General features: G+C 38.0%; 1 protein-coding gene across 9 annotated transcripts in view; it reads left to right on the top strand.

Moving 5' to 3' along the window:
* The window catches only part of SNAP91 (synaptosome associated protein 91), a 170038-nt gene extending 153955 nt beyond the window's left edge, over positions 1 to 16083 (top strand). For 8 of the 9 annotated variants that reach the window (XM_072642714.1, XM_072642713.1, XM_072642712.1 and 5 more), the window contains 5 exons: positions 325 to 436; positions 8995 to 9066; positions 9144 to 9248; positions 13410 to 13512; positions 14622 to 16083. In XM_072642714.1, coding sequence (XP_072498815.1) covers positions 325 to 436; positions 8995 to 9066; positions 9144 to 9248; positions 13410 to 13502 — 382 coding nt within the window. In that variant the 3' untranslated portion in view covers positions 13503 to 13512; positions 14622 to 16083. The remainder of the gene's footprint in view (positions 1 to 324; positions 437 to 8994; positions 9067 to 9143; positions 9249 to 13409; positions 13513 to 14621) is intronic. The other variant, XM_072642708.1, reaches the window with a different exon arrangement.
* The last annotated feature ends 5768 nt before the right edge of the window (positions 16084 to 21851 follow it).

The raw sequence follows: 21851 nt of genomic DNA, 5'->3' as shown, positions 1-21851 counted from the left end.
AATACTTAGTTTCATTTTGGACTATTAATTTTGAGTGCTAACCATTGAGCAGCATACACAGTATTTCCTAGAGTTGTTTTGGCATGTTTATAACCAGTGAGAGATGTGACCATGTAGTTTAATTAACTGGCAAATCGGAATATTCTGAAATAGGAAGCAAAGATCCTATAATATGCATGTTTTTTTTAAAATCCTACTAAATGATCTTACATATCTTATTAGACACATAAGTAAGAACCCCCTAGCTCCAAGTTTTAACATATTTTAAATTTTAGTTATAGTTATTTTCTGACAAGCTTATTCCATTTGCACATGATATTTTAGGGGAGATCTTCAGTGGAATGCTGGAGAAAGGAAACTGACAGGAGGAGCTAACTGGCAACCAAAAGTAGCACCAGCAACATGGTCTACTAGTGTCCCACCAAGTGGCCCCTTGGTATGTGGTACTGTATGTCCTCATCCAAACCTCTGATTTAGTAGAATATTTCCAAAATATAGACTATTGTACTTCTTAAATTCTTTCATGCAACATTCTACCACTTTTCACCTGTGAAATATGAATATGAATAAGACAATTCACTAGCATCTTAATTTCATTAAATATTTTTATTTAACAAGGAGAAACAATGAGCATAGTAGTTTATGTTAAATATAACATTTTTAATAGAGTTAAACATTAAAACATATATTAACAAAGCTTTCTGAAAGCATTTTAGTAGAATTCCTCATTTTGGAATATCTTATTCATGATAGCTATAATTACGTATTTTTTTACTTGTCTATCTTAGTTGTAATTAAAACTTTTTTACCAGAAAGGTTGGGCAATTTTCTGTTATGTAAGTGAATTTTCATTTTAAAGTTCTGCAATTCAGCTTACCAAATTTTTCACTAAACTTGAGAGTATAACATCTTTGCTGCAAGATTTAATATATTACTGGTATCACTTTGTGATAGCATAATGTTATAAGTACTACAGACTTGATTTACTAGTCATTTTTCCCCTAAAAGACAAATTGATGACTTGGGAATTATTTTATGAAATACCAGTTCCAAGAAAGTTGATCACTAAAATCTCACCGCTTACAATTTGGGAAAGTTGGCTTCTTCCACCAAGTGCTTCACTTTTGAAGACATATGTATGGTATAGTGAGGATGGGAAAGGGCACCTTCCCAGCCAATCAAATCAGCACAGGCAAGCAGTGTTGGGGTTTAGGCTCTGCCCACCCAGGAACACAAAAAACTGTTGCAATTTCATGATGTGTTGTAGTGGAATCATCTCAAAGAATTCAGTCTGACCACCTCTAATTCAAGTATAGGCATTTATTGAAATTGATGCTGCTTATGAAGTGGGCTAAGTTCCAAGAGGAACGAGCAATTTCAGAGAAAGCAAAATAGATTTTTATAGGGTAAAGATTTAATTACATAACATAAATTATGAATATTAAAAAGACAGGAAGGGTTTATTAAGGGTTTAGGTAATAGGGGAGGGGTCCCAGCCTCAGTGAAACTGTGTGTGCAATTACCCACAATGCCTAGGAAAACCCATTGTCGGGGGTATGTATGTGTGATAATAATATTATTATAAACCTCTCTACTCATAAGTTCACCTGAAGGACAGCTTTTGCTATTACTGTGCAGGTGCCTACTTAGGGAAAGTCTCTTCTATTGCTTTGGGGTCCACATCCTGCTTGGGTATCCTGGTGGCGCTGCTTTCTGATTGGCTGAGTATTGTGGTCCTGTCTAAGACTAGATGGATGTGGTTGTGGTTGAGGGCATGGGCACACCTGCTGTTTCTGTGGGAAATATGAGGAATGGATCTGGGGCCAGTGACTAGCCAGAGGCAGGGGCTGAAATCCATCACATAGACATGCCTGCTGTTCTGTGAGAAATATGAGTTTGTGGACACACCTGTTGTTCTAGTGAGCAGTGAGGCATACATGGAGAAGTCAGGATATTGAGAGTGTGTGTTTGGGGGTGGGGTGAGGAGCTAGGTAGGGGCAGTGGGCCTATAAGGAAATTAGAATATTAGGGCCAGGGACAGCTTTATTAGGATTCCATCAGGCAAAGGAACAAAGAAACAAACACACTTAAACCTTTCTCCATTCCTCCTGAAAAATCAAAGAACTGGAGAGGTCTATTTAAAGAAATTTAAAAGAGGTCCTTAAGGCTTATTGATCTTATCCCAACGTCAGTTAACCCCTTGTGTTCTCCATGCTCTGGCCTTGGGTAAAACCAAGGGAAGATACTACTGGGGTCTGTGGACACCAACCAAACTAAAAGTCAGTGTGGTGCGGTGAACACAGGGTTAGGCTTGGAGATAGGGACCTGAATTTTTCTATTCTGGTTCTGCCACTGCAGGACTTAGTACAACAACAATAATAACAGGTAACATTTATATGAAGCTTTAGGGTTTGTAAAGAACTTTACATTCATTACCTTATTAGAGCCTCACAGCAGTCTTTTAAGATAGATGCTATTAATGTCACCGTTTTGCAGATAGATGAAATAAGGTTAGGAGAGGTAGCAACTTGTCAACAGTCACACAACTAGTCAATGTCTGAGGAAGGTTTCAACTCTAGGTCTTACGTGCTCCAAGTCCAGCTGTGCTACACTCTCTACAAAGCTCTTTACCTCTCTGGGCCTTACTTTTCTCACCTTTAAAATTCTAGGATTCAATTAGATTAGCTCTAAGGGACCTTCCAACTCTTAATCTATAGTTTTAATTAAACCTATCTACAAGACATTGTGCCAGCAAGCTACTCTGGTCTGGGGAAGACAGCCTGAAAGCACTCAGTCCATCAGCAAGCATTTAAGTGCTTTCCGTGGGTTAGGCACCATGCTAAGCACTGAGAAGAGAAGAAAAAGTAAAGACAGTCTCTGGTCTCAAGGAGCTTACATTGTAATGGGACAGATGAGAGACAGGGAGAAGGGAGGAGAGAGGGAAGAGAGACAAAGAGCAATGTTTATATGACACACATGCATGCATGCATATATATATACACATACACATACATATACACACTAATACATATATACACACATACATATATACACATATACACACATACATATATGTATACATATACATGCATATGCACACATACATATATGCGTACATATACACACATGCATATGGACACACATGCATACATATATACACATACATATATGTACACATACACATACATATACATTTCCTTAGAGAGGAAGGTACTAGCAGCTTCTTGGACCAGGTCAGGCCTTTTGCAATAGATGGCGTTTGAGCTAAGTCTTAAAGGAAGCCAAGGATTCTATGGAGTAGAGGTTAAGAGGGAAGAGTATTTTAGGAAAAGACATAGAGATGGGAAAAGAATTATTATGTGAGAGAAATAATAAAAAGGCTGGATTGCATGGAAGGGAATGAAATGTAACAAGACCAAAAAAGTAGTTAGGTTGTGAAGAAGTTTATGTAACAAATAGAGGGTTTTTTATATCTGGAGATAATAGGGATCCATTGGGGCTGATTGAATGGAGTATGACCTGGTCAGATCTGAACTTTAGAATAATCACTTTGGCAACTAATGGGGACATAAATTGAAGTAGACAAAGACTAGAGGCAGGGAGACTAATTAGAAACTATCAAAATAGTCCAGGCAAGAGGTGATGAAATAGCTACATGAGTGGAGAGGAAATGGTTGTGTCTCAGAGTCAAGCAAGAAGGAGGTAGTTCAAGGCAACAGAGTTCATCAGCAGTAACCAGTATGAATATTTGTGGCAAATAGAACAGAACAAAACTCAGCATCTAAAATCCTATACGGTAAAGTCACTGCTGACTCTAAGGACATAGAGGATAAAAGGATATCAAGTCAACAAGCCTTTACTGAGTGTCTGCAGCATGCCAGGAGCTGGCATATTGCTAAGTTCTGAAGAGATCAGGAATGGTCCAAAAAAGAAAAAGAAAAAATAGTCCCTGATTTCAAGGAGCTCACAATCTAATGGGGGAGATAACAAGCAAATAGCTATGTACACACAAGATATATACAGGATAAATTGGAGATCATTTCACAAAAAAAAGCACTAAGGTTACAGAGGACTAAGAAAGGTTTCTTGCAGAATGTGGGACTTAAGTTGAGATTTGAAGGAAGCCAAGATCTGAAGGAGATGGAGAAGGAAAATTCCAGACGTAGGTGGTAGCCAGTGAAAGGGGAGTGCAAGGAACATCGAAGAGGCAAGTGCCACTGGGTTACAGTGTATATAGGAGGGAGTAAGGTGTAAAAAGACTGGAAAGGTAGAAGGGGGCTAGGTTAGGGAGGTCTTTACAAGACAAATGGAAGATTTTGTATTGGATCCTAGAGGCCACAGGGGAGGAGGGAGAGCAGATGGGGTGGGCAGGCAGGGTGACAGGATCCAAATTTTGCTTTAGGAAGATCAGTTTTACAGTTGAGTAGAAGGTGGACCAGAGAGGAGAAAGATGAAGCAGGGAGAGCAGTGGCAGACTATTAAAATAATCTAGGCGTGAGATGATAAGGGCCTGCACTAGATCTGTGGCAATGTAAAAGGAGTATATTGTTAAGCTGGAACTGACAGGATTTAACAAAAGATTAAATAGGAGGGTGAGAAGTGTCACAGATGTGACACCTAGATTTTAAACCTGGGTGACTAAGAAGATGATAGTGCCTTCAACAGTTACAATGAAATTTTAAAGATGAGTGTTTGTAGGGGAAAATAATGAGCTCATTTGGGGACCTATTGAGTTTAAGTTAATTTCTATGAGACATTCAGTTTGAGATTTCCATAGGCAATCATAGATTTGAAACTGGAGGTCAAGAGAGATGTAAGGGTTAGATAAACAGATGATGAAAATCATCTGTATAGATCAAGATGATAGCTAAATCCACGGAAGCTGATGAGATCTTTCAAAAGAGAAAGCAAATTGTTAATAACTACTTTTAAAGATTCTAAACCTTACTGATTATCAATAATTCAAATAAAATAAATTCAGATTATTCAAATTAAAAAAGCAGAATTAAGGGTTGCAAGGTTGTGGGAAAATTGGAACAGTCATCCATTACAAGTGGAATTGCATTTGAGTATTTTTTTTAGAAAATAATCTGTCAGTGCATAATTAAAATTACAAAAATAGCTATACCCTTTGAACCAGAAGTCCCATGGTCAGTAACATACTTTGAAAGTATAATCAAAAACAAGATAAAAAAAACCAACTCTGTTTTGAATGTGCCTATACATATGTAGGAAATGTATTATTGGATTGTAAGCTTCTTGATGGCAGAGAATAGGTTACTTTTTTACTTTGTATGCTTAGCATGTTTAATATATAGTAGCCATTTTAAAAAATGTTTGTTAATTGATTGCACATGTTAAAAGAAAAGTAAACAAAGAATTTTGAGGGGACTTGGAGGGAAGGACTGAAAAATTGTTATGGTATTTGTGTTGCAATTGTTTTAAGTGTAAACGATTAGTAAGCAAGTGAGGCTGTGGTTTTGATATTTGATATTCAGAGTTAAGTTTCTAATAAAAATTTTTTTCAGAAGAGATCATTGTCAAGTGGCAGGGTCAAAATACCAATTGGAAGGGATTGAGAAATTAGTGGGAGGTGAGGAAAATGGAAATAGAATAGATAACTTTTCTAGGAATTTGGCAGTGAAAAGACAGCTTGAGGTCGTATCAGGATCAAGTAAAGGGTTTTTTTAAGCATGGTGTGACCTAGAGGATAGTGGATTTAGGTGGCTTTCATCATAGAGGTCAGAACTGTAGATTCAATGGGTTCAAGTTAGAGGAAGGAATAATTTTTAGCTCCTTAGAATTTTCACAGCTATAGCTTTCTAAAAATGGAATGGACTTTTGAGGTAGTGATCTCCATACTTCAGGAAGTGTTCAAACACTTAGTGTTCACCACATGGGATTCTTTTCACATGGGATTCAGTCTAGGAGACCTCACCCCCCCATATGCCTGAAATACTCTCCTTAACAAGAATTTGGCTACAGTAATTTGATCTATGTTAATAAAGGAATAAGAGAGGATATATTAGACATGTTAGGGTATTTGTCTTTCCAGTTGAGGACTAGAAAATAAAACATTACTTTGGGAGAATTAAAACTTTATTCTAAATTTTTTCTTTACCCTGTCTTGACCCCTTGGTGAACCAATTCAACTCTATACTGTTTTCCTCCCTTGAATCCCTAGCTTCCTTACCATATCATTAATAATACCCACCCAAGTCTGAGCCTGTCATCACCTTCTCTCCTACACATGTGCTACTGAGGAAAGAGAAAATTCTGACTGAGTCCACTACAAATTTATATGACAGTCTCACCTGGGCCCTCACTGCTGCTAGGCAATCCTTCTATATCTCCCTTATCAACTCACTATTCCACTCTCTACATCAGCTCTTCCAAATCTTTTCATCTCTCCTGAAACTTCCCATGGCTCCTCCCCACCACTACTCTCTCAGCTCTCATATTTTACAGAAAAAAATTGAGATAGCTCACCGTTAGTTCACTCCTCTTCCCTCCCCCTTGTCTCCTATCACTCAGATGTCTTCTACAATTATCTCCTCCTTTACCGCTGTCTCATGTGAAGAGGTGACCTTACTCGTTATCAAAGCTAATCCCTGTACTTATTCAAACTACCTCATTCCATCCTATCTCCTACAATAGATTGCTCTGACAACCCCACTCTATCACTTTTTAAAAATTCCTCCCTGTATATCAGTTCCTTCCCTACTGCCTACAAACATAGCCATGTCTCCCTCATCTTGAAAAAAAAACCTTACTTCCAGCCTTGCTAAATATCATCTTTCTCTCTCTTTCTGCCCTTTGTGGCTAAACACCTTAAAAAGGCAGTCTGCAGTAGATCCCTCCACTTTCTCTCCTCTCAGTTTCTCCTTACTCCCTTCCAATCTAGCCTCCACCCTCATAATCCCACTGGAACTACCCTTCCCAAAGTCATCGATGATCTCTTAGTTACTAAATCCAGTGGGCTCTTCTCAGTTGTCATTCTCCTCAACCCCTCTGTAACTTTGGATGCTGTTGATCATTCTCTTTTCCTTCATATTCTTCTTTGTCTGGATTTCCATCTTCACCCTGTTCTGGTTCTCTTCCTCTTTATTAGACCACTCACGCCTCAAAGTTCTGTCCTGGGACCTCTTCTCTCCTTCTATACCACTTGGTGATCCCTTTAGCTCCCATGGATTTCATTACCACCTCTATGCTGAGGATTCTCAAATCTACCTGTACTGCCCTACCTCTCTACTGACTGCAGTCTCACATCTCTAACTTCCTTTCAGACATTTTAAACTCAACATGTTCAAAATTAAACTTATTATTTTTCTCCCTAAGCTTTGCTACCCACCTACCTTCTGTTACTGTTCAGAGCAACACCATTCACCCAGTCCTTCAAGCTTACAACCTACAAGTCTTCCTGGATTCTTCACTGTTTCTAACTCCTCCTAACCCCCGTGTCCAATCTGTTGTTGCTAAGGCCTGTTGATTTCACCTTTAAAGTATTTCTCAAATCCACACCCCTTTCTCTTACGATACTGCCACTACTCTTTCAGGCCCTCATCACCTCACACCTAGATTATTGTATAATAACCTGCTCATGTGTCTGCATGCCTCAAGCCTCTCCTGACTCCAATCCATCCACCATTCAGCCACCAAAGTGATTTTCTTAAAAGTCAAGTCTAGTCATGACACCCCTCTACTCAGTAAATTACAGTGGCTCCCTGTCACCTCCAGGATCAAATACAAAATCTTCTGTTGAAAGCCCTTCATAATCTAACCCCTTCCTACCTTTACAATTTTCTTACACCTTATTCTTTACCATCTACTGTCCTTTGACCCAATGTTACCAGCCTCTTGGCTGTTCCACAAACAAGACTCTCCATCTCTCTCTTCTAGGCATTTTCCCTGGTCATAACCCATGTCTGTAACGGTCTCCTTCCTCATCTCTACCGCCTGGCTTCCCTGACTTCTTTCAAGTCCAACTAAAATTGTACTTTCTATAGGAACCTTTCTCAAACCCGTTTAATTTCAGTGCCTTTCCTCTTTTGAGTACCTGCTATTGATGTGTTTTCTCTCTGCCATCCCCATTGGGTGGTGGGCTTCTGGAGAGCAGAGATGCCTTTGCCTCTTTGTGTGTCCCTGACTCTTAGCACAGTTCCTTGAACATAGGAGGCACTTAATAAATATTCATTGACTGTGTAAATACCAGATTTTAAAATCATCACTGGACAGTTTGAATTTAGATGATGTATCAAGAATGTGAGACAGAGCGAATCTAATAACACATGTTCATGTCCCTTAAGAAAATTTAGTGGTTGGTTCACTTCAGTTCCCTAACTTTCTAACTGCTTTTACTTTCTTAGTATCCCATTTTGTGAGATATTTTTGGTAATATGTTATATGTAAATGGTATTCCTAAATGTTATTAAGAAATGATTCTCTCCAGGTACAAAAAGGTCTTCAGTCAAAGTTCAAAGACATAAAGGTATATTCTAGGCAGATAAGTAGCCTTAATAGAGAAAACAGTAAAGTTGGATTGAAGATACAAGAGAAAGCCTTATGATTAAAGGTCAGGCCCAGCACTTATCTGAGCATACAGTGATCCAGGAAAGAAAGGCATTCTTTAGAAATCTTTCAAGTGTTTACAGTAGGAAAACAGGATATAAGTTAGACCAGGGAAGGGAGAAGAGATGGGGGAGGAGGAGAATGTCATGTGTAGGGTAATAGGGTGGAAAGGAGTTGTGCCTAAGTGATGAGTGTGAGAATGAGATGGGAGAAAAAACTGGTGAGAAAATACTACATGTCAGCTGGTAACATGATGTTGTATACCATCACACCATAAAAGTAGTAACCCTCTCTGCAGTTAGGTCTGATATTTAGTTGTGAAGTCTGAGAGACAAACTATAAAATTCACATACTATGAACTCACTCATTTTCAAATCATATTTTATGAGCTTTAAAAAATCGTGTGCATATTTTGCATGTTTTTAGCAAGGAGCTAGTACAGTTCCTCCTGTTGCTGGTGCACCACCTGTCGGACAGCCAGGCACAGGATTTGGAATGGTAAGAGATCGCCTTGATTAAATTTCTCTGTATAACGGATTCACTTTCATGTTCTGAAGTTTTAAATAACATTTCAGCCTTCTGCTGGAACGGGTGTGCCCATGATGCCACAGCAGCCAGTTATGTTTGCACAACCTATGATGAGGCCACCATTTGGAGCTGCCTCTGTACCTGGTGCACAGGTGAGTTTTTATTATTTTTTAATGAGATAGTAACATAAAGTTTCAAGAATATTAATTACCATGTAAACAGTTTAAAAAACATTTATTTTCCCAGATCTTTTCTTACAACTTCAATGTAAGGGCAACCTGGTAAGAAGGGTAAGAAGGGCATTTGGGAATATTTGGAGAAAAGTATATTAATAGTGTCAGAGTTGCATTTGGTAGAAACCTGGAGTTTCCATTCTTCTAAAAGGGTCAAGGTGGTAGGGATCAATGAGGTTGCTAAGTTGGAGGTTACATACTAACAACGCTACAGAAAAGAACGTCGTCTCTTTGTGGCTCACAATATATACTCTCTTTCTCTACAAAGACAGAACAATACATGACCTTGGAACTGTTTTTCAGGAATGGATCCAGCTTAATTCTCTGTGTCCTTCATGACTGACATGCTGCATTTGCAAAATATTGAACCAGGATAAGAATAACACTAAAGTTTAATCTTCTCTATATGTAACTAACTAGTATGACCCTCAGTCTTAGCCTTGTTAGCATCATGCTCCATCCAACAGAGCTGATTGAAGTAAATAAGCCTTACAGAATTAAATTCATCACTTCTCAGGCCAATACTACTATGTGCAATTAATTTGCTAGATGTTGAAGATACAAGGACAAAAAAAACCAGTCCCTTCTCTCAAGAAGTTTATAGTTTAATGGGGTATACTGCATATACACAGATGTATATATGTATATGTGCATATTATATATATTAATATATAAATACATGTATGTGTGTATGTGTTTGGAGAGATCAAAAATAATAATAGCTAGTAAGTATTTATATAGTGCCTACTGTGTACCAGTGCTGTACAAGTATTATCTCATCTGAACCCCCAGCAACCCTGGGAGGTAGGTGTTATTAGTATCTCCATTGTACAATTGAGGAAACTGTGGTGAACAGAGTGAGATGTTCTGAAAGTAACATTGCCAAGATGTGGCAACTGATTAGTCTGGTGGCATGGAGAGAAAGGAAAAGTTAAAGACAACTCCAGGTTGTGAAACTGAGTGACTAAGATTATGGAATCCTCAAAATAAATAGTGAAGTATAGAGAAGGGATGGATGTTGGGGAAAATAGTGAGTTCTGCTTTGGGCCTGTTGAACTTGAGATGTCAGTGAGACATACAGCTATGGAGGCATACAGGCAGTTGGTAATTCAGGACTGTGGTTCAGGAGAATGATTAGGGCTAAACATATGTCTGTGTGACTCATCTGTGTATTAAAGATGCTTGAACCCGAGGGGTGATGTTAAAATTCAGCAATTAAATTCATCCATAATTGGGGTCAGCAAAGGAGACAGGCAGGAAGAGAGAGCCTTGTCACAGAAGCCAAGGGAGAACAGCTGTCTAGGGAGAGGCAGTGTTTAACAGAATCTGAAGTGGCAGAGAGAGGTCAAGGAAATTGAGGACTGCAGAGAAAAGCCACTGAATTTAGCAGCTGAGCTCACTGCTGATCTTGGAGAGAGCAATTTCAGTAGGTTGGTTGAGGTAGAGTCCATATTGCTAAAAGCTGAGAACTGAGTGGTGGTGAGAAGGTGGAGACATTAGAGTAAATATCTTTTCTAGGACCTCAGCAGTGCAGTGAAAAAAATATATGAAAATTATATGATAGATTTAGGGGATGAAACGATGGGGAAGACCTGGGAATGTCTATGGGCAGCAAGAGTACGTGAATAGGAGGAGATTCAAGATGGAAGGGAGAAGAATAATCAACATGGCAAAGACGGAAAAAGAGATGAGAGAAATTGGTATGAGAAGCACAGATAGATTTGTCTTGGCAAGGAGAAAGGGCCAGACCGCACCAAAAGCAGAAAAGATATTTTGAGAAGTGGGAAGGAGGAAATGAGGGAACTCATTCTCCATAAATGACCTTAAAACTTTCTCTGTAATGGAAAAAGCAAAGTCATATGCTTCAGAAAGAGAGATGGAGGGCAAGGATGGCTTATAAGGGCTTGTAAGCAGAGAGAAGATTTGGAACAGGCACTGCATGATAATCAAGAAAAAATGAAGGGTTTTTTCCTTATCTGTTGTCAAATTTAACCAAAAAAAATTAGATTGGTAAGATTCTTCTTATAATGTGATTACATGGTAAACCTCTGTATTATGGTTTTGTCCTGATTGATGGAAAACTGAATTGTCTTAAGAACTATTTCCCTGTATCCTTAAAGGAGCAGAAATCTGAGTATGATAGAGAATAATGCTAACCACTGACATATAATACTTAAAAGATTACGTGCTTCATTTAAATTATCTCACTTGAGTATCAAAATCTATGGCATCAATGCTACTGTGTTAACCCCTTTTACAGATGAGAAAATCAAGGCCAAGAGAAGATCAGTGACTTCCCCGTAGTCACCCCAGCCAGTCAGGGTGGGAAGCACAAGTTGAAGCTACCTCTTCTACCCTTATATTAGTGTTAACCTCTTTGTGCCTCAGTTCCCTCATCTGTAAAATGGGAATAATAAGTCCTTCATCACCTACTTCCCACGGTTGTTTTGAGGGAAGCACTTTGTAAATATTATTGTTCTATACAAATATGAGCTATTATAATTCTAACAACCTATTCTACATCAATATTAGTTCTTTTTTGGTTTCTTTTCCAATTTCAGTTCAGTTGGTGGAGATTACATCTCACTTGAAGTTGTTCATCATAAAAGGATACCCTGAATTTCAATAGACCTTATTGTCTAAGGAACTCTAAACCTGGTTTATATCTTCATGTAAAAATTTTTGAGTTGTGCAAACCTATGAGTTCATCAGCATGGGGACTCCCAGTGTGGAAAATCCCTCCACCAATATAGATTAGCAAATCCTCTCATTTGGAATCTCAGGGGATTGCCTGGAGGCATTAAAAGATTGCCAAATCAACAAGTCAGTGTGCATTCATTAAGTTGTAATTTGTCCATACCATAAACCTGGTATACTCCAGAGATAGAGCCTGAACTCAGGTCTTCCTAATTCTAAGATCCATGTTTTATTCACAGATCTACACTACTTTTCATAAAACACTGTTCCTACTTTAAAATTAGTAAACTGAGAGATAAACTTGGCTGTAATAATGTATCTGAACAATCTGATTTCCACTCAATTAACCTACTTCCTTGCTTCTCTGAAGCTTTATTTGATATAACATAAAAGACACACCAATTATCCCCCATGATGAAAGTTAGAAAACTACACAAATGTCACTTACTATATTTGTATTTTACAAACAAGGACTTTGTTTTGTTTAGTTTTGTTTTTTCCCATTCCTCTTAGCAAAAAAGGAAACAAAAAACTGCCAAGTTCCTGACCCCTCCTCTCTGGTCTAGACACATCATGAAATGACTTCGATAGCAGCTGAACCAAAATAGAGTCCAGTTTTTTCTTTCAAATTCTGTATGGATATTTACCTGTATAATTAAGAGACATTCATCTTCTATTAATAATCAACTTTACCATCTTCTGTCTTAAAGGTTAAAATTGGCCAAGAGAAAACAATGAATTGTTTTTAGAGACAAGATTTATCTGGATAAGTTTATCCAATTTGAATAAACTTGCTTATTTTTGATTAGCACTTGTTGATATTCTAAGTATTCTAAGTATACTAAGTATTCTAGTATTCTAAGTATACTTTACTAATCACTGAGTAATTCTTAAACAGCTTTCTGCAAACTCATTCTTAGTATGGAAAAATCCATTCAACTTTGTTAGCTTAGTGATACTAATATCTTGATATAAAAATTTCTTCATGTAGAGATATGGGTTTTGACTATACACTTGTGATATAAGTGTGTGTGTATGTATCTAAACTAGCCTACATCATCCTTACTGAGATTGAAGTCTTATTCTGCCAAAGTCTCCAAATTTTATTTTTCATCAAAACCTGATACTGAAGTGTTTGAGGTTATATAAACTATATATTTTTCCAATCTCAAATCAAATATTATATTTTGACTAAGAAGAACAATGTATTGTGGGTCTTGGTTTTTTGTTCTTGTTTTTTTTTTGGAGGGGGCAGGTTGTAAACTTTAGGCATCTAATCTTTTGCATGTTTGTTCTGTGTAGTTGTTTGTGTTCTACCTAATGCTTTTATATCCCTGTTTACTTTCTATGCATGCTTTCTTTGTCTGGCTTTTCTTCCATTAGCTTTCTCCAAGCCCCACACCTTCCACTCAGAGCCCCAAGAAACCTCCAACAAAGGACCCACTAGCGGATCTGAACATCAAGGATTTCTTATAAACAATTTAAGGTATATGATATCCAGCTTTTAGTGGACTTGTTTGTAGTGATCACATGGTGTTTAACTATTTCTTGTGTTCAAATCATTACATTTAAATTATGTGGCTAGTAATGCTTAAAACTGAACTAAGATTTTTGGAACACTGTATAATATAATTATACTGCTACAAAAGAATTAATGGTGAGCATTTGTACTAAGGAAAACCTTGTTTAGAAAATATTTATTAAAAATTGTTTACTATGTGTTGTAAGTTTTCAAGGGTTGGAGGCTCCTGGTTTATATTTTCATGCTCTCATATTTCTTTATTTGGAATCTCAACTCTATACCTAAATTCATCAGTCAGCTGGCAAAATAACAACCAGATTTGCAGCCTTTAGCACCCAGGTATCATTTTTCTCCAGTTCCCTCTGCTTTCATGTGGTCTGGTTTGGACTGGATCAAGAGGGAGACACTGAGGACAACTTCCACTCCCATTCAAAGGTTTAAGGAGAGGAGCACCAGGATCTGTGTTCCCTCCCTTTAGAACACCATTGCTTCTCACAGACCTTTGATCACTTTGAAATTTGGTGCAGTGACTCACTGTATTCTCTGCTTTGTTATTTGACTTAGTTCATCACTCCATTTTATAATAAAACTAAATAGAATGGAAGAAGTAGCTGTATGACAGGGCCTTTTTAAATAGCTATACTTAATTTTAGAAGCAAAGCATTTCAAACTAATCTAAATAATAATATAAGATTTTCAAGTAACTTATATTTGAAAGTTTCCCCACTGTATTTTCTGAAGAAGATTTTAAATCCTAGTTGTGATTTTTTTTTTTGCTCATTCTTATAATTAAGAACATGTACTTTGGGAGCTCTGAGGATGTACAGGGAGAAATTTTCAAAGTTCAAAAAAAATTCAGGCTTCATTTTCCTATCTACAAAATGGAAGGTGTTGAACTAAAGAACCTCCAAGGTTTCTTCCAGCTCTAAATCGACGATCTAAAAGGAATATAAATTTTGATTTAGTCATATTGATGTGAGACTTTGTGGAAACCTAAACAGATCTGAGGTGTACTTTGAAAAATACTATTACATTCTACTTTCTAATTGAAGTATTTTTTTTTTACTCCACAGCTGCAGTTTTTGTGACTGAATAAGGGGGGAAATGTGAGTTTGGAGACTACAAATAAGTTTGATGCTCAGAGTTTCAAAGTGAGCCACCAGTACCAAACCCAGTGCTTCTTCATACCTTCTCTTCCACAATGTGTAGCCCAGCTGTGAAAGTGAACATTAGGATGTGTACTACCTTAGCTGTTATCCCAGCTCTCTCACTTTTAGTGTATTGGGGTTATTTGTGTGTTTTACGATTTAGACGATGGATGTATGTTTCTGATGCCTTTAGTGCTTTTCTGAACCTCCTGTGGGACAGATTATGCAGCTGTTGTATGGTGAGCTGTTTGGAGCGATGTGTCTGTGTTTTTTGAAGGTTTCAATGTATATAACTTTTGGACAAACCCTAAAATTTTCTCCATTAAGTTTTGTTTCCTTCTGTATCTCTGTTACAAGGTATATGTGATAATATCAGATGATAAGGAAAACACTCTTAAATATACAAAACTTTTTTTGGTGTGGAGTACATTTTTCCAATCACAGGAATTTCAGTTGTTGTGAGAAATGTTTATTTTTGTGGCACTGTATATGTTGAGAAATATTATTATTTAAAGGAATATAAAGGTTAACTTCCATAATAAACACTTCTCCTTGAAGCTACCTTACCAAGAATGAAGAATCATATTGGAAAGAATACCATATGTATCATTGTTATATTTTAAAATGTATATTTTAATTATATTTGACAAGTTTTGCATCTAAATTGGCTTATTTATCCAGTTTTGCTTAAAAGCGCTGAAGAATAAGTAAATGGTCAGTTTCTCCTCATGTAGTTGAAAAAAAGCAACCCTAATTGTGCTCCCTAATAAGGGGTTTAAAGTTATTGTGGAGGCACTCTTTGGTATGTTGGTACTCAGAATATTACTACAAAGATTGTTATTTTTACTTCACCTTTTATGTACATCTGTTTAGTAGTTGTGTGTGTGTGTGTGTGTGTCTGTGTATCATAGACTAATGTTTCTCCATTCCTAAAATGAGCTCTGAGTAGGGTTTTTTTTTTTTGTACCATTTATAATTAGGATTTAAACTAATTCAATGAATATGCTCTTTCAGTGTACATATTGTATTTTCCCCTTTTTGGTTTTTTTTTTTTTTCCCATGCTGTTTGTGCTGATGGCTTGGCTGAAGATTTTGATGCAGAAATGAGGTCACTGTTGATCAGTGTTACAAGTGGCTTGGCAGCTCTTTGTGAAAGCTTATTGGGTTGGAAAGATGTTCACCTAAGTCTTTCAAATTATTTAATCGCTGTATGGTACCATTTACAAGTGGTTGTATCTGAATTTACTGTGGGGATAACATACACTGTAATGGGGGAAAAATAACATGAAGCTAATTTCAAAATGGCTTTTCTTTGTATTTTGGTTTAAAAACCCAGTGCATGTATGTATGCCCTCTGAGATGCAATAAACACCTTGAACAAAGAAAATGCAAACGGAATTCATGTTTCTTTGTTTTATTGTCGTGGGGAGATAACATAGGGAAAGACTGTTGCAAATTGAACTGTAAACTGCTGGAACTGGGGAACAGTTGGTAGTGCAGTCTGACTGAAATATAGAATGTGTGAAGGAGGATGATAGAAAGTAAGTCTAGGATGGAGATGGGATCTAGAATGTGGATGGCTTTAAATACAAGGCTAAGGAGGTAGTGTAGCATTTTATCACAGAAGCAATAGTGAGCTACTGAAGATTTCTTTAGTAGGGGAGTTACGCTGTTTTAGGCATATTAAGTTGGCAACCAAGTAAAAGATGGATTGGAAAGTAGGTAGACCAATTAAGAGACTACTGCAATGGTTCAGGTGAGAAGTGATGAAGACTTGAACTAAGTTAGTGTATATTAGTAGAGAGGAAGATACTACAAAGCATATTAATTATTGATAACTATTGAGCAGTGTGTATCTGGCAATTGATGGGACGTGGAGGTTGGGGGAGGTGCAAGAGAGGGAAGATTCAAGAATCACTCTAAAGTTATAAACTTGAATAACTAGAAGGATGTTGATTTATTCTGTAGAAACAGAGAAATTTTGAGGGGAAGAAGAATGAGTTCCATCTTGGAAATGCCAAGTTTGAGATACCATCTAGGTAAAGATATATAGAAAGCCATTGGTTATACGTAACAAGAGTGGGCCCAACACATGTAGTGAGGCCCCTACAAAGCAAGGTTTGTAGTTGAGAGGCTTGAAGGGAGGCGGATTAAACATCTCTAGCCTCTTCCCTCATCTTTCTCCAAGGGAGATTTGCCAGGAAAAGGAACAGGAAGTTGGGAGCAGAAGCCACTCTGCTCTCCACAGAGGAAGGGGAGACTGGGCTAAAATTTTATCTACCAGCTCCTTTAAATATTTTTAGTCTAGTGGCTATGATCAGGTTCAATCTAACTTCTAATTATTTTATCATTATTGGAAGAATGGGACCCTAAACTCCATATGCAAGGTTTGATCCCTGTCCCATCAAATACCATTTCCACAATGAACAAGCAAATAGCAAAGAAACCCATTTATCATAACAAAACAGTAAGCAGAGAAAGAGAGGAAAATATGTAACAGACAATACAAAATGAAAGCACTCTCCCATTGGAAATTCAACCAAGAAAGAATGTCTTTGATCTCACCTAAGGGGAAAACTTCCTAAAGTCTCTGGTATAGCAAGCTAGGAGAGGGGACATGATGGAGACTGCCAGCTCTTCTCATGTTTTCCTTCAGTAACCTGAAAAAGGGGTTGGCCTCTTCCAAATTCTTTCTTGAAGCTGAAAACCAGAATCACTTGAAAGGACTCAAATCTCAGAGTCCTACAGAAGACCGGCTGAGAACTGAAGCTCATTTGGGCTCTTATGAACTCTGCCTTTCACAAGGGGCAGGCATTTATCTCTCATAAGGAGAGAATCCCATACTAATGGGCTTTGGAACTGGAGAGATGATAGATAGATAGATAGATAGATAGATAGATAGATAGATAGATAGATAGATAGATAGATAGATAGATAGATATGTATGTATATATGTATATGTGTATATGTATATGTATACACATATCCATATATACATATATGTGTATATATAACAGTTCAGAAAAGATTAAAATATCATACAGGTTTAGGAACTATGTGTATACACACTGTTGAACACAGGAGATTATATAGAGCACTATGAAATTGTAGAGAGAAAAGTGCCCAGAACAGATCCTCAGTGGGACACCCAGAGTTGATGGAGAAGAGAGGAATATTGAGCCAACAAAAGGCAATGAGTGATCAAACAAATGGAAAGGAGAAAAAATAAGAAAGCAGTACAAGAGCAGATGAATGACGATCATAATATAAACTGCAAAGATGGGTCAAATTCCGTGGACCATTGAATTTAGCATTTAAATCATTGTTAACCTCAGAGTGAGTAGTTTCAGTAGAATGATGGGGTTGGAAAATAAATTGCAATGTATTGAGAAATAAGGAAATGGAGGCAATCAGTATAAGTGACTTTGGGAGACTGGCTTTGAAGGGTGTTAGTTTCAGGGGATGGCAGGGTAAGTGAAGCGAAGGCTTTAGAAACCTAAGGACTACAGCAGTTTGGGTATAGTTGTAGAAATGTCAACACAATGATTGGCAGCTATAGCTAGCTAGGTGACATCATGGGTAGAGGGCTAAGTGTAGTCAGGAAGAACTGAGTTCAGATGCAGCCTCAGATGCCAGTGACCCTGGACAAATTTAACCTCAGTTTCCACCTCTCTAAAAAAGGAGATAATATCATCTGCCTTTCAGGGTTATGAGAAATAGGTAAAATGCTTAACACAATGCCTGTCACAGAGTAGACACTATATACTTCTTCCTTTCCCTCTTCCCCTTCAATCCATCACTCCCATATGACTAACTTCAACTCTAGGTCAAAGTGTGATCTGGGGCTCCCTGAGACACTTTTGGGGTAGTTTGTGAAGTCAAAACTTTTCATAATGAAATTAAGGTATTTCCATTTCTAATACTGTAAATATCAATAGATACATAATCCACACAAACAAAAGCTCTTAGAGGGTGTGAGTAGGGGGCGGTGGTCTTTAATAATTTTTAAGAGTGTAAAGGGGACCTAAAACCACTGGGTTAATCTGCATGCCCCTGATAATACTACCAGAAGCATTATGGGAGCTGAAATAAATTCGTCAAGGGGGGGAGCCAAGATGGCAGAGTAGAAAGATACACATACACTAGCTCTTACCCCACAGCCCATAAAATACCTGTAAAGAAGAACTCTCAACAAATTCTAGAGCAGCAGAAGCCACAGAACAATGAAGTGGAGGAGATTTCTTGCCCAGAGTGACCTGAAAGACTGACGGATGCAGAGCAGAGCCCAGCCCAGCCTTGGCCATGCAGCACCAAGAGGAGCAGATCCAAGCAGGCTTCAGGGACAGAATCTCCAGCAGCAGCAAAGGTCCCTCAACCCACGGGTGCTAAAAGTCAGTGACAGGGTTTTTTCAGCTGCCAAGAAGGGAGCAGAGTGTCCCCATAACTCAGGTCTCCTCAGGTGGCAGCAGGAGAGGCAGCAGCAGACAAGGCTCCCAAGGCAGGCAACAGCTCACATCCATTGTTGAAAGTCTCATCATAAACCCCCTGAGGAAACTGAACCCTGTGTGGCAGCCCTGCCCCGACCTGAGCAGCTGATCTTAATCTCACAGTAAATAGCAGCCCTGCCCCTGCCTAAAGCCCCTGAGGCTTTGGAGCAACTCATCTGAATCTCAGCTTGGTGGAACTAGAGGTGAGGTGGTTGTGAAGAGGGAACTCAGAAATCAAGTAACTGGCTGGGGAAATGCCCAAGAAAGGGGAAAAAAAATAAGACCATAGAAGGTTACTTTCTTGGGGAACAGGTGTCTCCCCCATCCTTTCCAATGAGGAAGAACAAGGCTTACTGTCAGAGGAAGTCAAGGCCTCTGCCTCCAAAGGGAACTTAAACTGGGATCAGGCAATAGAAGACCTTAAAAAACAAGTTAGCAGCTTACTAAAGGAGAACCAAAAAAATGCTGAGGAATATAACACCTTTAAAAAGAGACTAACTCAATTGCAAAAAGAGGTCCAAAAGGCCAATGAGGAAAAGGAGGTTCTAAAAAGCAGAATTAGCCAAATGGAGGAGAAGTTTCAAAAGCTCATTGAACAAAATAGTTCTCTGAAAGAGAGAATTGAGTTCAGGGAAATGAATGACTATGAGTTAAACCAAGGAGTTAGTAAACAAAACCAAAAGTTTGAAAAAATAGAGGATAATGTAAACCATCTCATTGGAAAAACAACTGACCTGGAAAATAGATCCAGGAGAAATAATTTAAAAATTATGGGACTACCTGAAAGCCATGATCAAAAAAAAGAGCCTAGACATCATCTTCCATGAAATTATCAAGGAAAACTGCCCTGATGTTCTAGAATCAGAGGGCAAAATAAATATGGAAAGAATCCACCGATCACCTCCTGAAAGAGACCTGAACAGAGAAACTCCTAGGAACATTGTGTCTAAATTTCAGAGTTCCCAGATCAAAGAGAAAATACTGCAAGCAGCTAGAAAGAAACAACTCGAGTATTGTGAAATAAATTCATCCCAGGTCAGTTACAAAGCTGAGCTGGGGGTGATCTTGCTGATAGGGAAATTGGAGTCATATTTTAAAAGACAGATTTAACTCAGGAATTCTATGACACTGGTGGAGTTTGACAGTGGTTCTATCTCTCTCATGGAAGACCTGAAATAACTGTGAAGCTCTGCACTTTTTTAAAGTTATAAATGTTCTCTCTTTGGGGAGAAAAAGCCTTGCAACAATTTGGAGGAAAAATACCAGATAAAAGAAACTACTTAGTGGCAATTCATTGGATCATCAATAGGTGGCACCAACAGCACAGCAGAGAAAGCAGTCCATGCCATCATCATCATCTCTAAAGGGAAGCAACAAGTAGATTTGGAGATAGAGGGTCTCTAAATCTAGGAAACAACCTTAGGCACATGAATTTTTCAAATTATAAAAATTCCCTCTCTTACTGGTGGCCTAGGAAACTGTGGGAGAATGTGCTTTTGTACATGGAAGGATTTTTGCTAGTCTTTGTCTAATGGGTTGATCTGATAAAAGGGAAGCATCAGACGCAGGGTGGGGAAGGTACCCATGTGCAGTGGTTTTGAATAGATCCTGACCCAATGGGTACCTTAAACCTAGATGGAGTTTTCAGAAAGCCATCTTGAGGATAGCTTGGAGAATATAAAAAAGAATTAAAATATATATGCATATATAATATATAAAAATGGGGCAGTAGAGAAGGAAAGATTGAAGATGAGAGAAATGAAGTAATGAAAGGGAGGACAGAAAAATCTATCAAGAAACAGAATAAAGAACTAAAGTTAGAAGGGATTAGCTTGGCAAGGGGAAGTGCCTCCTCATTATCGGGAGACCTGTAGATTGGTGCAAACATTTTTTTTTCTTATACAGTGATGTCTTAGCACAATTTTAAGCTCTTTTAGACTTCCATATCAGCAACTTAGTCAAGAAAACTGGTCATTTTTCAATAGCATCCATGAAATGACTTCAAGACCTTGAATTGAGAAGCTAATCTCATGCATATGGTTAAAAATAATTGTCAGGTAAACCACCTTTAGTTGGGATAAAAATCCTCTCAGTGTTCCTAAAGTAGATTTTTTTTTCTTTCAGAAAATGCAAGTCAAATAAACAAGCATTGATTAAGAACTTTTCATGTTTATGCTAAGCACTAGGGATACAATGAAAAGCCTCTGCATTCAGGGAGCTCACAATCTAATAGAGAAAGACTGGTTGCAAAAAAAAAAAAAAACTAAGTACAACCAGGAAATATAAGGTAAATCGAAGGTTTACCTTCAGAGGAAAGGCACTAGCATTGAGGGAGACCAGGAACTGACTCTCACAAGTGGGATTTGAACAGAAGGAATTGGATCAAATTAAGGATTTGCTCCTGGAAGTAACTGGGAATCACTGGAGTCTATTGATAGGGATGTGACATGGTAAGACTTGCACTTTGACAATGGAGTGGAGCATGAACTGGAGTAGGGAGAGACTTGGAGCCAACCAGAAAGCTATTGCAATAATCCAGACTTGAGGTGATAGATGTCTACATCAGGGTGGGAACAGTGGCAGAGGAGAGAAGGGATCATAATCAAGAGATGTTGCTTTCTCAGTTATCCTTGGCACCTTCACAAAAATTGATCATGTTATTAGGTAG

Source organism: Notamacropus eugenii, chromosome 2 (genome assembly GCF_028372415.1).
Source record: "Notamacropus eugenii isolate mMacEug1 chromosome 2, mMacEug1.pri_v2, whole genome shotgun sequence".
NCBI classification, from domain to species: Eukaryota; Metazoa; Chordata; class Mammalia; order Diprotodontia; family Macropodidae; genus Notamacropus; species Notamacropus eugenii.
This window is presented reverse-complemented; position numbering and strand designations above follow the sequence as displayed.